This window comes from Eutrigla gurnardus, assembly GCF_963514095.1.
Source record: "Eutrigla gurnardus genome assembly, chromosome: 20".
In the NCBI taxonomy this organism is placed as follows: Eukaryota; Metazoa; Chordata; class Actinopteri; order Perciformes; family Triglidae; genus Eutrigla; species Eutrigla gurnardus.
The window spans coordinates 15,023,327-15,039,950 of NC_139931.1; the positions used below are offsets into that span (position 1 = coordinate 15,023,327).

General features: G+C 39.6%; 1 protein-coding gene across 2 annotated transcripts in view; it reads left to right on the top strand.

Moving 5' to 3' along the window:
* Positions 1-2,232: 2,232 nt before the first annotated feature.
* Positions 2,233-16,624, top strand: part of mei1 (meiotic double-stranded break formation protein 1) — a gene marked incomplete at its 5' end in the record, with an annotated part of 48,563 nt that continues 34,171 nt past the window's right edge. For both annotated transcript variants that reach the window (XR_014599059.1, XM_084037499.1), the window contains 10 exons: positions 2,233-2,376; positions 2,613-2,736; positions 3,770-3,820; positions 4,761-4,834; positions 5,432-5,537; positions 9,995-10,204; positions 11,735-11,913; positions 12,995-13,109; positions 13,555-13,674; positions 13,998-14,097. Coding sequence is in view for 1 of the 2 variants with exons in the window: in XM_084037499.1 (XP_083893625.1) it covers positions 2,233-2,376; positions 2,613-2,736; positions 3,770-3,820; positions 4,761-4,834; positions 5,432-5,537; positions 9,995-10,204; positions 11,735-11,913; positions 12,995-13,109; positions 13,555-13,674; positions 13,998-14,097 (1,223 nt within the window). The remainder of the gene's footprint in view (positions 2,377-2,612; positions 2,737-3,769; positions 3,821-4,760; positions 4,835-5,431; positions 5,538-9,994; positions 10,205-11,734; positions 11,914-12,994; positions 13,110-13,554; positions 13,675-13,997; positions 14,098-16,624) is intronic.

The window sequence follows — 16,624 nt, forward strand, 5'->3', positions numbered from 1 at the left end:
GTGAAGCAGCTTGATGTTACCAAGCAGAACACGGTCAATATTTTCTTGTCAGAGGTCTGCAATATTTAGCCTCTACTGCAGTTAAATTGTTCCCTTTGTTCCCATTGTTACCTTTGCTGTGGCTCATGTCGTCATCACTGGAAACAGTCTGCAATGAGACCGTGAGCAGTGCTAGGGGAGGTCAACGCTCCCAGTGATGGATGCTGTAACTGTTTCTTAATCGAATTGTTCTAAACTAAAGACACACGTCTCTCTCTCTCTCTCTCTCTCTCTCTCTCTCTCTCTCTCTCTCTCTCTCTCTCTCTCTCTCTCTCTCTCTCTCTCTCTCTCTCTGTGTGTGTGTGTGTGTGTGTGTGTGTGTATAGAGGGTTGAAACACAGGAAGTGGTTCAAGATATGTCAAGCCAAATTAGAGACAAACAAAGGCATGTTAGGACTCCACTTATGCTTGGACAGAAGCAGAATCCATTTGTCTCTGTGCTTTATTGGCTTGGATTGTCTACATGACATACAGTAGCCTAGTTGTCAAATAACAAATAACAATAGTTGGTTTCTGTCTCACTCACAAGGCCAATAAAACTTTGAGACTGATGGATCAAGCTTCTGTCCACGCACAAATGGAGAGTTTGGAAACAAATATATTCCACCTGCTTGTCAGAGTTGTGCTTTTCTTTTCAGTCAGCCAAACAAGGCTTTGACCACTTCCTGCACACCCCCATCTACACAGTACACTCTGCCTCCGATTTTTCAAAGGCGACATATTGCACTCTGAGAAACTATCAGAGATTAGCCTGCTACACACACACTTGTGCACACTTAATGCACACTGTCACACAGAAACACACACAGACACTGAGGCAGAGCTGAGTGGGGTGCACTTTATGTTATGTACTTAGATGTGCAGTAAACTCTGTTTAAGGAGAAGTAGAGAGAGATTATAAATTGACATGTTGGTAGTGGTCGATCCTCACCCCCACACTCCCAACATCAGATAGCTGCTCAGTTGCCAAGTGGCTTTTGTTGTCATGGCGATAACCAAATTATGGCCTTCACTGCTAAATGATACTGCAAAACGAACTCATGCATCCCACTATATACAGTCACAGCATATTATTCAGCAATGATATTCATTGGAGGATATATTAATGATCATACATCATTTTGAAGATAATGTATGACTTTTGCTCAAATATAAGACATCAGCCTACCCTTGAACTTCAGAGACTTTTGATAGCATTGCTGCATGAATAGCAAATGGGCAACAAACCCCTGAGAAGAAATGAGAGACATAAGTAGTTGTTTCAAGTAAAATTCAAGTAAAACATTTTTTTCATGTATGAGAAGTTTTTAATTCCTGTAGTTATATAATAATTATATAATTATATATATATATATATATATATATATATATATATATATATATATATATATATATATATATATATATATATTTATGATAAGGTCCACTATATATATATATATATTTATGATAAGGTCCACTATATATATATATATATATATATATATATATATATATATATATATATATTTATATATATATATATATATATTTATGATAAGGTCCACTATATATATATATATATATATATATATATATATATATATATATATATATATATATATATATATATATATATATATATATATATATATAGTTTGAAGTAAATCAATAAATATATAATATATATATATATTTATTTACTTCAAACTATATATATTGGAAGTTTAGTCGGAAGTTTAGTCGGAAGTTTCAAACGGTTCGAATGTTCTGGAAGGTAGCATAACCATCGAATGTTCTGGAACGCAGCATAACCGTGGAATGTTCTGGAACGCAGCATAACCATGGAATGTTCTGGAACGCAGCGTAACCATGGACACTGACGTTGACGTTGCAGTGGCAGGGAGATTGGTCTGCTACGTCCTGTGTATAGTTTAATTAATGGTAGGTTAGCAAAAAGGATTAATCGTGTTTGTTGTGGTAGAATTGATACTATTTTTTAGGGACAACTTTAATGTAGCCTGCAGCTCATGTTGTTTTTGAGGAGCATGATGCTAGCTGCTAATTAGCTAATGCTACCGTAATATTATACCTCGATTAGCCGAGCCCTGTGGCTTGCATAGCTAGCACTTTCCCCCTCACATGTCTAACCTGCAGACTGACTCTATCGGCCACGGTGTGTATTTCTTGTTTGAACAGATGGAACAAGCAAAAATGACGAGCTCGGATATTATTTATGATAAGGTCCACTTCAGGCATGATTCAAAATGGAGCGGCCGCCTGGGGCCTAGAGATGGGGGCGGGCTGCTGATCTGTGTGGCCTGTGTCATCGAAATGATGGACAGTGGCGACATCGCGGTGAGATAAATCACCTTGTTTTTATCTTATGTCATTGTGAAGCTTTGCTCCCACTCAAATTAATCATTCCACTATTTGGCTGATTGGTGTTTCATAGCGAGGTGTGTGTGTGTGTGTGTGTGTGTGTGTGTGTGTTATCCCCCAGCATTTTTCTGTCTTAGGTACTTAGTAGAAAATATTTATGTAAAATAAATTATCCTGCCTTTACTCTCCCATCTCTCTCTCCCTCCCTGCAGTCAGTGAGGAAGTCTTTTGCCTTGTCTGGTGTCAGTATGGTGTTAAAGTGTTCTCCAGGGGTCTTGAGAGAGCTTCTCCTGCAAGACCACAGAGCCTCTCTGCATTTCACAGCTTCTCTTCTTGGTGAGAAACAGTGGAACAAACATCACAAGATTAAGATGTGACGGGAGGACTAGCACTGGGTGTTCATCTTTCATCTCTCTCTGTTGGCACAAATAGTAAGCCGATAAGTCATAATGTGGGTATGTGTTTGGAAGGTCACTTAACAAGAAGCATCAAAAGTAAGTGTGACTGAGCATTGCACAGATCTTCCACTCGTTAATGACCATCACTAAACCAGCACCGGGCGTTCTAGACATCTTGCTGGCTTGAGTGTGCTTGTATGAGCTTCTTTCTGGGAGCTAATCCCCACTGGGTAAGTCCACAGTCATGCCAGTGCTGCAATCACATCACTGCTTTTCTGCAAGGTCGGACAGAGCAGCCGAGACAATAGATTATATTACCTGAGCAAGATGATGGTAGTCACAATATTCAACACAATATTGTTCCTTTTTCATGAGAGCTACATAACAATCAAATGTTAAATTGTATTGTCATTGCATAGTTAAATTGTGTAAACTACTTGAATCTGACTGTCTAAATATTCACTGCTGAATAAACTATAAGCAGAGTATAAACCTGCATACTAATGCAATAATTATGTTATTATGATACAATGGTTTATGGGACTCTTTGAGCATGGATGAATCGGTGCAGCACTCATCCATCCATCTTGGATTTATATAAAGTTGTCAATATTATGACAACCACCTAGTGAAGCCAGTGTCCCCCTGAGATCATGCTACCTTACTAGCACTATATTCTGTGTATCTGATTAATACTTTTCTACCAGTACATTACCCTCACCACAGTTTATTATTAATTATTTTTATTATAGGAGATATTATGAGGATGTTGTTAGTTTCTAAGATTCTTAGTCGACCACTGCTATAAGAATACCACAGTGTGTTTTTATGGAACCATCCTCATCAGAGGTTATAACTAAAGGAAGCTTAATGTATTAGCCTTCCTTTTTCTTATTATACTTCTGTACATTGCAAAGGGTTTGTGAAGTACGCTCTTTAAATCTGGCGTGTCGTTTCTGTTCTGTCCCGAGGGATGCTTCACACTGTGGAGGACGCAGCCATTCTGGAGAAGATTGACCAAGGTGAAGAGATGCCTCTTTGTGGTTTTAATAATGTGTGTGTGTGTGTGTGTGTGTGTGCGTGCCCATTCCCCCCTACTTACATTTCATTCGCACAAACGTGGACAGAGACTTTTTCTGTAGTTGTTATAATGCAGACAGAGTGAGAGCACACACACACACACACACAAAGGCTGTGAGTCACTTGCTACCTTAGAGACGGTTACACAAGAAGTCTCTGTGTGGCTGTGATAATGGTCACTGCCAGTTACTAAGGTGATCTTACATTGCCTCTACATAGCAGTTTCTAAATGTAACATTTTTGATGGCTGTGACCTTATTTTCTTGGTATTCCTTCACTGCTACACTTTGCAGAAGCTCTTCTCTTTGTATTTAATGATCAGTTTAGGCTGCTTATATGCAGATTTTCTCTAAATGTTGGCCTCAGTGAACTAGCTGTTTTAAGCACGCAGTCAGATTTTGCACGCTGAAGCAAAGTCTTCTACAATGCAAAAAGTGTTTTGCTAAGTGCAAATGACAGAATAATTTTATGGTAGTTGTCTTAAAATGCCTAAGGGAGCGCTTTGCTGTAATACTTACGTGGAGTGCTTAGAATGTGAAATTGGTTTTGCTCTTTGCATGGAGAATGTGTGAAAAACACATTTTGAAACTAATTTAATGCACTATAAATAATGCACTATGTGTGTGTGTGTGTGTGAGAGAGTGGGGAGAAACAAAAAAGGCGAAAGAAAGCAGGAATCTTCCACAACCTGACATCAGCCTAGCAGTCAAGTACATATAAATAAACAATAGTTATTTAAGTAAATATACAAAGACAGTTTTGTTTTCTGTTTCTCGTTATTGCAGAGTTTTTCCTATAAGAGTGGGCAACTGTACTTAACTGTGATGTTTATTTTGTGTTTGTGTAAATGCCTGCATTTGTGTGTTTTTTTATGTGCGTCAGTGCTGGTTCAGCTGCTTATGGAGCTGCAGAACGAGCTGTTGTATCGCTTTGTTTTGGATGAGATACACAAACAGGTGAGACAAACGAATTTACAGACATGTAGAAAAACACACCTCTGCTCATCTGCACATGCAGGCACAGAACACACAACAACATCATACAATATTTAACAGCACTTGTGCAATTGACAACACATTCTCCCAGGGTCGTAAATGGACTGTGTGCTTGTCTACGTCTTGCTGTGCTTGTGTCATCGATGGGGAAGGTAGTATTGAAAAAGCCTCATTCAGCAGCTGATGCTGTAGGTGCATAAAAGTGAAGCTGTGTATACTGATGATGACAGAGAGGTATATCTCTAGTTAGAGGTGCAGGCAGGTCTCATGTATGTTACTAGAATAGAAAGCAGGCTTGTTTGTTGTGTTCTGGAAAGCAATGAACTCCAGGGATGTGTCTCAGATTAATATGTAATGATCTAGAGTATAAATTGAGGCATTGTAGCACTTTTAGTATATATAGTATATAGATTGTTTTGCTACAATGATAACTGTATAATATAGATATAGATGGTATGCTCTGAAGCTTTACATTGTGTTTTTGTCCCTCGGCCATGTTTATTTCCTTTCATGTATGTCTATTGATATTGATATTTAATGTGTGCATTTCCTGTCCAGCTGAGTGACCAGCTCAGTGTGAAGAGTTTCCTGCCCACCTTCAACTTCCTGGGGAACCTAGTGGAAGCCGTTCCCAACGTGGCCCATAGCCTGGTGACTCAGTATGGTGAGACACTGCAACAGACACCCAGTCACATCCTACAGCAGTTTGTTTTCATTTGTCCTGTAGTTTTGCATGGTCATGACTAGCACTTGCATTTAATAGAGGTACACGAAAAGCTGCTGCTTTGCCACATAAGAATCCACATTTCTGCCTTAGAGGGCAGGTGATGAACAGCTATTGTCAATGTTCCCAGCAATTCATAGCATTCTGCCTACGTTTCTTGATACAGGACAAAATGGTCATGTGTTTACTCATTTAATTACTGAGAGATTAACATTTAGAGTTGCATATTTTGTGGGAGAACAGATAAAGCATTGGTTATGTTCGGTTTTAAAGATGCAGGTGAGTTTGGGTTAGGTCAGAACTCAGATGGCTCATCATGCTGTCACCCTTTTTCCGTCTGTCTTCACTGTGCCATCAAAAAAAAATTGTGTCGTGGGGCGATTCACCTTGAAAGCTGAGCTCCAGAAGTATATTAAGAATATTAAAGTTCACCTGGAATGGAAGAGGAGGCTATGACAGACTAATTTTCATCCGTTCTGTCTGCACAGAGATTCTAAATTTGATCACGACAGCCTATTTTGACCTTTTCAATTACATCCCATATTCACAGAAGTATGTCGTAATACTGTGTCTACTTTTGAAATAGTCCCCATATTGTACCCTCTTTCACTCCTGCTTCTGAGAAATTGGGTCACAAAACTGCATTTTTCATATCCTTTCCCCTGCCCGTTCTCAATTCTCTCTCTAGCCGCTATGACCTTTTCAATTACACTCCAGCTGCATTTTGATAACTGTGTGCTGTCCATACTTAAAATTCTATCTACATTGCCAATGCCATTTGACAATAATGTGTTCATCCGACCTTTCCCCTGAAATTCCCCATATATATGTATATTTTTGTACAATTCTGCAGTGTAGCGAGGCAGAACGATAACGATTTAATCGCAGCTACAATCACCTGTATGATGTCTGTCTACTTCCTCAACCATGAGCGCTGTTAATCACCATCAAGCATGTGTGTTTGTTTGTGTCACACCTGAATGCTTGTTTTTACAGGCAAGAGTGAATGCGAGTCTTGTGCCAAATAAGCAGGCAGCATAGTTATTTTACTATGCTACGTGTGTGTCCACCTTCATGTATTTTCATGAGTTTTACAAGCTCCCCTGAACAGCCTACGGTAGCAGTTGGCTGTTGTGATGCTGATGCAAGATGCGGGCTGCCACTATTGACTGTGTGTGGCTGTCTGTGGCCTGTCACTCAACAAGGCTCTGTGGGGCTGTTTAGACTAATGACAACACCACAGCAATGACAACACGAGCCCAGAGCACCCGACACATTTCACTCTCTCTCTGTCCACCTATCTATCTCACTGATTAACACCTCGGTTTTCTCACCCGTTTGCTTTTCTCTGCCTGAACCTGTCTTTTATCCTCTCTCTCTGTTTAGCCCTCCCTCTGTTGTTTCTGCGTTGGTGGTGTGACTCCCTTCAGTCCTAACTGATTAGTGAATACAGACAAGTTAGTAAGCAGGGAGATGAAGCATTAATGAGATAAGGAAAGAATAAGACAGACAAAGATAACAAGGAAGATAAGGCAAAGAAAAGACAATGCAACAGGCTGTAGTGTATCTCACAGGTTGAGATGATCAGCTCCAAAACAGTTACGTAATTGAGGGCATATTATCTCTGATAAGACTACACATTAATGTGCCATTTTGGCAGATGAGTTTTATTTCTATGCTGACATTTGAACGAAATATATACAGAAAAAACACTCCTCCTACTTGGGGAGTGGTCATTGGGTGGATCAAACGAGTGCATTTTATATGTGGGGAAACACTGGAAGTGTAAACAGCCAAAGAAATACTGTAGCAAGCAAATCACAAGACAAATAGACAAATTCACAGTGTCACATTTGGCCAGCAAAACAGTAAACAAGGCGAACAGAAATTAACCTTTTTGTTTTTCTCACTCAAAGATGCTTAATCTTTCTTGTTTCTGTTATTTGTGTACCTGCATCTGTGTTTATCTGAATGCCTCATACTGGTCAGTGTTTCCCATTCATTCAGAAAGTGTAAGTGGTTTGCTTCTGGCCATGGCAGCTTTAAAGCACCGTTTGCCTGGTCTTCACTTCTTCCGGACCTGCTGTTTGATAGAAGAAGAGCACAGAATTGTTGACTAGAGTACAAAGTTCTTCTTAGGTCTAGCTACTTAATTCTGTATTCAAAGAACACCAGATTGATACATGTAACCTTAAAATGTACATAATGTTCTTCCTGGGGAGCATTCCCCCGGACCCCCCTACAGAGTCTGAGGTCCACCCACCGTCTCAGAAAATCATTTGATGGTGTTAAACAACAGTAGGGCTTTTATTTTCCACTCATCATTTTACCATTCTTAAATTGTGTTCTTCCATTTCCTTTTGTTCTTTTTTTAGGTCTCCATCCTCGCTCTCGCCTCTCTTTATGCCTGGCTCTCATCTTGGCTGCCTCATGTATTTGGGCTTAATCAAACATGTCTGGGAGCCTGTCCTACCTCACATGGGTTTGATCTGCTCCACAGAGCAGCTGGGTTTGGGAACGGCTCTGCTTCTTTGTCATGTGTTCCTCTCTCTCGTCTACACTCCGTTCCTCCGTCTCCTTCCACCTCTAGTGCTGTCCTGAACTGTTTATTCCTCCTTTCTCATAATTCTCACTCCACTCTCTAGCCACTTACTAATTTTCCCTCTAATAATTTGATTATATCCACATTAATTGAGTGTTTATTATAGCTATTATGTAAATGCTCAGTGTTTCTTACACACATAAAGATACCTGATTAAAATAGCTGTCTAATTAATTCATCCCAACGCCCCATGTTGCAATTTGCACACTGAGCTATGATAGCTGAATGGTGTATGTGAATCAACCCGTAGTACAAATTAAATATACAACATGATGCTGTTGCTGATATTCTAGGATTCAGCTTTGTTTTCCAGACAGAAACAGAGCTTTGCAGTAGGGATATTAATAATTTACCGCTTTACCGCACTATAAGTTAAACAATAAAAAGTTAAACAATAACAAATTATTATTATTTTTATTATTATTATTATTATTTGAGTCAATGTGAACCATTTAAATGTCCTAATCAAATTGTTAATTTAATCCGGCTATTCACCAGTTTGTGGTCTTGTAGGTTTTGGCTGATGTCACTTTTTGAGTTTATGTCTTGATGATGATTTTAAATATTTTTGCCTGAAGGGCTTTATGATGGGTAGTGTGTTTCTTGTCAGGCTGACCATAAATTGATTTTATTTGTCCAGCTTGTTTGGACATTTCAGAGTGGAAACAATGGTGATGTTTAAGAGGCTATTTTTGTGTTATTTTAAGTTCTCTCCATGCACATTCATTCTGTCACTCATTTACAACAACTGGTTTGTCACTATATATATCTGTTATTCTTCTCTCCACATTTCTTTTCCATTCTTTTTCTTTTATGACTCTTGTTGTGGATGGCTCTTCCTCCATGCATCCCTCCTTCACTAACTCAGCCTTTCTGCCTACCCATCTGTCTTTCTCTTTTGCACCATGACTCTCTTCATGTTTCTCTCTATCGTCTGTCTTTTTCTTTTTCCCTTCTCCAGATTCTGAATCATGCTTTCACTGCCAGAGAACCAACCTTTGATGAGACTCCAATCCCACCCTATGTATATTTTTTTAATCTCCTTTTCTCGCCCTCTCTTCAGTCTGCCATTTTTTTGCTCTCTCCTCAGTAGCCTATATATTCAACCCTTTCATCTTCATTGAAACTCCCTCTGTCATAGCTAAAGAGGTTGTTCAGGTGAAACTCACAGCCACTTTCTTCCCAGCAGTTTTGTCTATATGCATGTTGTCGTCTCGCTGCTCTCATTGTGTTATTTATCTGTACTTTTATCACAATATGTTACCTTTAACTCTCCTGGACTTATTGGTCTGCTCCTCCTTTATCTAAAGGGGTAACTTGGTGATGAATGTTGAGTTTTTTTAAATTTGGTCCAGTAAAGCTGCAGCTGCTAAACGGCCTACAAATGTAATTCCTCCTAACTGCATTCCATTGTCTCTGTACTTATACTCTGCACAATGACAATATAATTTAATCTAATCTAATCAAAACTCAATGTACCTCCACTAAAAGCTCAATTACAGGCTCTGATTATTATTATAAATATCTGACAACATTATGGAATTAATATTTTTTTACCTTTCGCATTCTAAAATCTTGCAACCTCATCCACAATGAGGTTGCAAGATTTTTATATATAAACATTTTATATGTAAGAGACATAGCTAGTAAACACACGCTACCTCATTTGTTGCATTTATATGCAGGTTATTTATTTATTTCCAGTTTCCCCACCTGATCATGGATGTGTCCTCTTTAATCTGTCTGTTTGTTAGTTGATGCATTTACTCATCTGTCTCCCATCTCTGTCCACCAGTGCCTTTGCTAGAGCACTTGTCCTCGGCCCTGCTTTACCCAGATGAAAAGCTGAAGGCTTCCGTGCTATATGTGTGGCTCAAACTGTTTGGGACAGCTGGGGGCTCGACTGCCCAGTCTTTACCCATTGCCATCAGGGACAGAGTCTGTATTCTGTTGCTGCAGACATTGGTCAATGCCACCTCTCCCCAACTCATCAATAACTGCGTTGGTAAGAAAAAACACCTATCAATTATTTTATTCAGCTGTCTGGAGCAAAGCCAAGTTATATTCTATATTAAAATATTCTTCTTGAACTAAAAGTTTTCATGACTACCTCTGTGTAGAGTGAGTTTTGTCACTTTTGAGACTTTTCTTTTCTACACTTTGTAGAAGTACTTTTTTTCAAAATGACTGTATAAAGTGTACTTGAGAGCATCATTAGCTGCCTGGACAAAATGATTGGCTTCATTTAGATGTTGTAAGCACTAAAATAGATTGATTGCATTGCTTTCTTCCAAACGTTTGAAGTTTTTGAGATGAGTAGAGCATAACTTAGGCAAGCATGAAAAATACCATTATCGAGCCAAGATAAGGGGAGGGGCTATTAAATATAGATGGAAATTTTAACTGAGCACAACAGAAACTTCTTTGGTGATAGAGTGAGGGAACGGCTCTCTTTTGTCATGTATGAATCATCATCTCACTCCCAGCTGCCTGGGAGAGAATTAGGATTGGGACTAATAGGGTGTGGAAATAGAAAGGTGTTAAAGGCTGTATAGTGTGGGTAGCCAATTTTTCACGTCAGTTTTTTTTAGGTTGTTACAAGTATGTAACAGTGTAAGTATGTAAGTAGTCAGAACGAAAGTGAATTTATTAACTACTGTCTCATCATTAGAGGTCTACACTAGTTGGTTATTGATTTTTTTTTTCTCAAAAAGCTAAAAGGCCATAATATAACATGTACATCATCTTTCTAAGTGCAGATCCAGAATATACTTCGGGGCGAGGCTAGATTGAGAAAGAGGAGGGATTATACTGAGATGAAAGCGTGTCGCTATCTTGTAGAAATTTTGAGTTTTAAGGATAATAAGCCCGCTAGCTGTGTGCAGCGGTTGATAGCCAGAATGGATTTATTGAAAAGGAAAGTCATTATTATCCCCTAGGCATGTGAAGTTGTGTTATCACTGTACTAATTTAGGAGAGAGGTGGAATGCACGGTTGGCTTGGAATAGAGGTGCAAGGTTGGTTTACTCCAGCTTTTAGCATAGCTGTTGTTGTTTGTGTAATTTTTAATGGATTTAATCTTAATAGGTTTAGCCTCACCAGCCACAGTGAGAAAAACCACTTGGAGGAATTAAACAGGATTATTAATCTTTTTGTTCAGCACTCTATTGTCTACACAGTGTTCAAGACATTGATATGAGAAATATGCATTTTAGAATGTTTAAAAATAATTACTTGTGTTATTGTTTTTGTACTTTGTCTCCAGATGGCTGGCAAGGAAAAGAAAACACATGCAACATTAAAATGCTAATTACATAACTTGTTATTGCATTGTGTGTTTGACTTCTGATTGTGTACAGTATGAATTCATCCTTATATCCTTTTGTGGATTATTTTCCCAAAATTGATTTTTATCATCGCAAAAGTTGTCTGACATTCATGAGTGCATGTCATCCCCTTGTTTTGTCTAAAATCGTGTATATGTTCAGGATGCTGAGCATCAGTATCTATTTACACTTTGTCTTTCATCCGTTAGGCCTGCTGTGGTTGCTGGTGCAGGTGGGCGAGGCAGTGTCAGTTCTGATGAACAGCCCCGGCGATCTGAACTCTTGCCATGAGAACCAGAACATCCAAACCAGCAACGGCCCGGTCCTCAGCCAGAACCAAGAGCAACAGCCCCATGACCAATGCCGTCTGCCTCTCGTACTGAAAAAGGTCTCTGTCCAAACATCCTGCCCCCCCTCCAGAAGACCCACATTATGACATTGACGATAATCATAACAAGGAGTTCTAATCCTGGATTAATGTGCCTTTGAGTAGGGGCTCAGTGAGGGTTTAACATGGACAAATATTTGTAATTCATGTCTGGGAAATCAATGTGTAGATTACATCTAGTTAGTTTTTCTCAGCTATGACACAGCAGATGATGTTTTTTAATAGATGTGTGTTGCATTAATATCTAAGCAATCACCCACATCTAAATGATCTCCAAAAAACATATTGTTTATTTTCTAATAAAATACATTTACTGTTTTTAATGTTTTTTAAAAAAACAGGGATCTTGGTAGGCAAAAAGAAAAGCTAGAGTGTTGGTTGATGTTGCAAAGACAAACTGTAACAGTGCTGCACTAAAGAAAACAAGCATATACACTCTCACAGCTGAGTCCCTAGCCAATAAAGTAATTTTCCTACATTCTCCACTTGATGGATTGTTCAGTTGCTGTTTTGGGCTGTACAGCATACCAAGTCAGTCTCTTGGTTTTATGGAAAGTGTTTGTACGCTTAAGGTATCACCTTAGAATGCGCTGTTTACATCGACATAGGGCCACTATTTTAATATAGTATTTTCACGTTTCGTTGTCGGCCATTCTAATTCTCCTACATGCACACGGGACAACCTCACCACTAGATGGCGCAAAATCCAGCACCCATCAAAATCGTGTAAATCTAACAAATTTACAAAAACATGCTTACATTTACATTTAGGGCATTTAGCGCTTTAATCCAAAGTGACTTACGTGCTCATTCTAATAAGAGGTTATTCCCAAGCCCCTAATTACGTGTGCACATTGCCATGGCTATACATGGGTTTACATATAGAGCAGTGTCATCGTACTGAACATCCATAAACTAACATAACCTAAGCTCAGAGTATAGACTGTGAACTGATGATGAGAGTCAGACAGTTGGCAAAATGTTGCTTTGTCTCTTAATCATTAGTACCCTGGCAGTGTTTGAAGAAACAATACTGAATGATGGGTGGATTCTACTAAAGCACATAAAATGTGTTTTTCAGTTGCTGGTGAGTGGTGATGAGACGTTCCAGGTGACCAGTGCGAGGTGTATTGCAGCCGTCCTGGAGAATTCTCCCAGTCAGTGCAGTGCTGCCTTCATCAAGGCTGACGTACCTGGTGATATGCACACACAGACACACAAACACAGTGGGTGGGATATGCTTGCTGTGCCACCTGATGTCTTCTCTGATTTGTCTTTTGTAAATAATTTCCTCTACGTTCCCTTTTGGCTCCCTCTCTTTGTCTTAGGTTTTGGTTTTTCTCTTTGTATCTCGGTTTCTTTGTTTTTGCTGCCTTCTCCTCCCCTTGTATATGTACTGTAACTCTTCGTCACTGTAGAGTTATATTTGTGTTAATCTCTTGCCCCAGAATTTCAGATTATGATGGTGCTCTCAATAAGAACTTTTTACCCTTTTTGTTTATTATCATAGGATAAATTTGCTTGAAAACATTACAGCGTGTCGAGTATTAGTGTTGCAACATTGTTACCTCTTTTTCTCTCTTGAATCCATTTTCTTAGCCCCTCACACAGTTTTCTCTCCATCTCTCTTGAACCGTATAGAGTTTCTGTTTGATTGCCTGGCCAGTAGTCGTAATGAGGTGCTGCTGTGGTCTGCCTACAGCTGTTTGGTGCTATTGACTCAGGACCCACTCTTCTTCTCCCAGTGTCAATCTGTCTATGGTGAGAGAGACCGTAGACTGTAAGAAGTGGGTGAATGTCACCTTGATGTCTTTGGTTTGTGGACTACCGTTTTGAAGCCTCCAGTTCAGCATTTGGTGTCCATTGCCAGAAGTGACACAAGAGGGTGGAGCTAAGTTCAACCGAATGCGGAGGAAGACATTTTTAGACCAAAACGTTACAATTAACGCCCCAAAGAATACCCTGATTTATCGTAAATTTGACAAAACAGAATGTGATTTTGCAGGAAGTCATTCTAGTCTGTAGTGTTGTAGACATCAGTCTTAGCAAGACCTGGTCTGGTCAAGTATTTCTTTGTGTGTTAGGTATTGAGTCCCTGGTGCGTAGTCTGAAAGGGGCTCTGCAGGTGACCAACCTGGAAGTGCCGAAACAAGGTCTACTGCTCCTGGCAGAGATACTGGAAAGGTGAGCCTGCTCTGTCATGTTTAGGGTGTCTTTAGGCCGTCTCGATGCCAAAATGATTTCCACTGCACTTTCACACATGTAACTCTCTTGAAAAATAACGTCACCACACCTCACTTTCTTTGCCCTTCCAAGGCCGTGGTTACACTTGTCTTTTTAAATGCGACTTTCTGGCATTCGATTATGCCAGGATGCATTATCTGTCAAGTCTATGCTTCGAGATTGGATCTTGCTCGCATTTTGATCTAATAAGCCAGACCACATTCCGAGTTTGGATCTCAGTGAGGTCGGGACAGCATGTAGTCACAGTCTGGACAATTCATCAAATGTGTTTTGCATCATCTTCCCAAAATACGAGAGTCTCTCTCCCGAGGAGAGCAAAGGGAAGAGAGGAGAAAATCCAGGGCTAAGGCACAGCTGATGAAAACCCAACAGTTACTGATTTTTCTGCTTAAAAGGAGAAAAAGAGTTTTATTGTATAAAGTTGAGTTTTAGCAAAGCTTGGTTTGTGACTATTGTTCAATAAAACAAGTCTACTAATACTGCAGGGACGACGAGTAAGCCGCAAATATAACAGGGCCTTTATTGTGAAGAATTATAGGAAATCAAATGTGTTAAACCAGTCAACCAATCCCATCACTAGTGTCAGGTGTCTGGTGCGATAGATCACAAAAGTCGCATTAAAAAGACGAGTGTCACCACGACCCAACAGAGCACTTTTGCATCACAGGGTGATAGACATACAGTAGCTGCATCAAATTAAGTTAATTATGCTTTAATGAGGGTTAGCTGCTGCATTTTTCCATGCTGACATTTTCATGTAAAGGTCCCTGTTTGATTACTTACAAATGCAAGTATTGATAAACCCATGGTATGTTAAAAGGTCAGTTCAGCTTATTGACAAAAACACATGAGAGTGTATTCATTGAGGGTTTGAGATATCTGCTGTCGAGACTTCTGCTGCTCCGAAAAATGACATAGAAAGAGGTGTTATTGATTTGACATCATGCAATGGGATGTTGACTTAAGCATTACCTGGAGGCTATTTCACTAAAAATCTGCCAGATCATACTGTGTAATAGATCACATTATTTGATGACATTCCTCCTCGTATTTTCCTTGTTTTTCGTTTTGTGGCATTTGAGAAGTTATTGCTTTATAACTGCAGTTATCATGAAGCTAGTAGTTGTGAAGAGTAGCCCACAATTATGCTAATGATTTTTTACACCACTGTATGTTTGCTCACAAACTCAACAACTTCTGCTACTTTGACACAGAGCAGCGACCTCCGGCAAAACGTGTTAAATATGGTGCACTGGGAAGTTTAATTATATTTGAATTAACTGTCTGCTGGCTCGCAGATGAAAATATATCACGAGCCAGTAAAACGCTGTCATATTTCTGCAAGGTTGACATCATTTTAATGGAATGTTCCCCCCGTCACATGGCAGTGATACGGGATAAGACATTTCAAATGGCAAGGAATTTTGTCCTTAACACTGAGCGTAACATTAAAAAAAAAGTAGCCAGACCAGAACTCTGCAGAGCTAAACAGGCTGAAGGGGTGTATGTTAGAGGACCAGTGCACATGTGTGATTGAGTGCTGTTTTTTGTGTGCATATGCCTTTTTGTGACTTTGTATGTGTTGGTATTGATAGATAAGCACCAATGTGTTTGTGTTTGTGTGCACCTTTTATGTGCATGCATGTGTTATTTAAGATGTTCTATGTGACTACTGTTGTGGCAACAGGGAGCCAGTCTACAGCTGTTGTGGTGCTGCGTCATAGACCATAGACACGTTGTGGTGACACTAATAGGTCAGCGATATTTGTTTATGTGTCCCTGCCTTAAAAGAGAGAAAATATGTGTGTGTGTGTACAGGAGTGAGACAGAGGGAGGGCGAGTTCATTCTGGTTCAGTAGACAGTCAATGCTGGTATTGGCACAGCAAGCCAAAGAATGACAGATCAGGCAAAATAACAGATAGTCAGCTTTTTGATGGGCCTTTATTGACATCCTTGTCAAAAAATCCATATCAGCAAAAAATCCTGAAGAGCTGTGCCCTTTCTCTCTACTTTTGGCAGGTTATCACTGACTCATGTAGGATCCACACACAGTATCAGTCATTTTAACTGTCTATCTCTATGTATATATACTGTATATATTGCAATATGAAAAAATACACTTTTACCCTAAATTTTAAAGTTCAGTGCATCAATCTGTTTCATTTTGGGAGCAAATTTCAAGCTAGATCTATAAAAATGTTTTGCTCGAGTTAACAATTTAACTCTTTGGTTGTATGGACATGAGTGGTGATGACAACAAAACAGTCATATCCAGAAAGCATCGTAAACCAGCTGGGGTCTGTGTTTCAAGACGGGTCAGGTGGGTCACTGACATCGCGGCAGACCCGGTTGTCATGACAGGACCGTACCTCCCCTGAGAGGGTGCAGTGAGCACAAATCCACGGGAAGAGGCAAAAGCCGACCTAAAGCCGGTCGCGGTTCACCGCTGTAGGGAATGCACTCGCC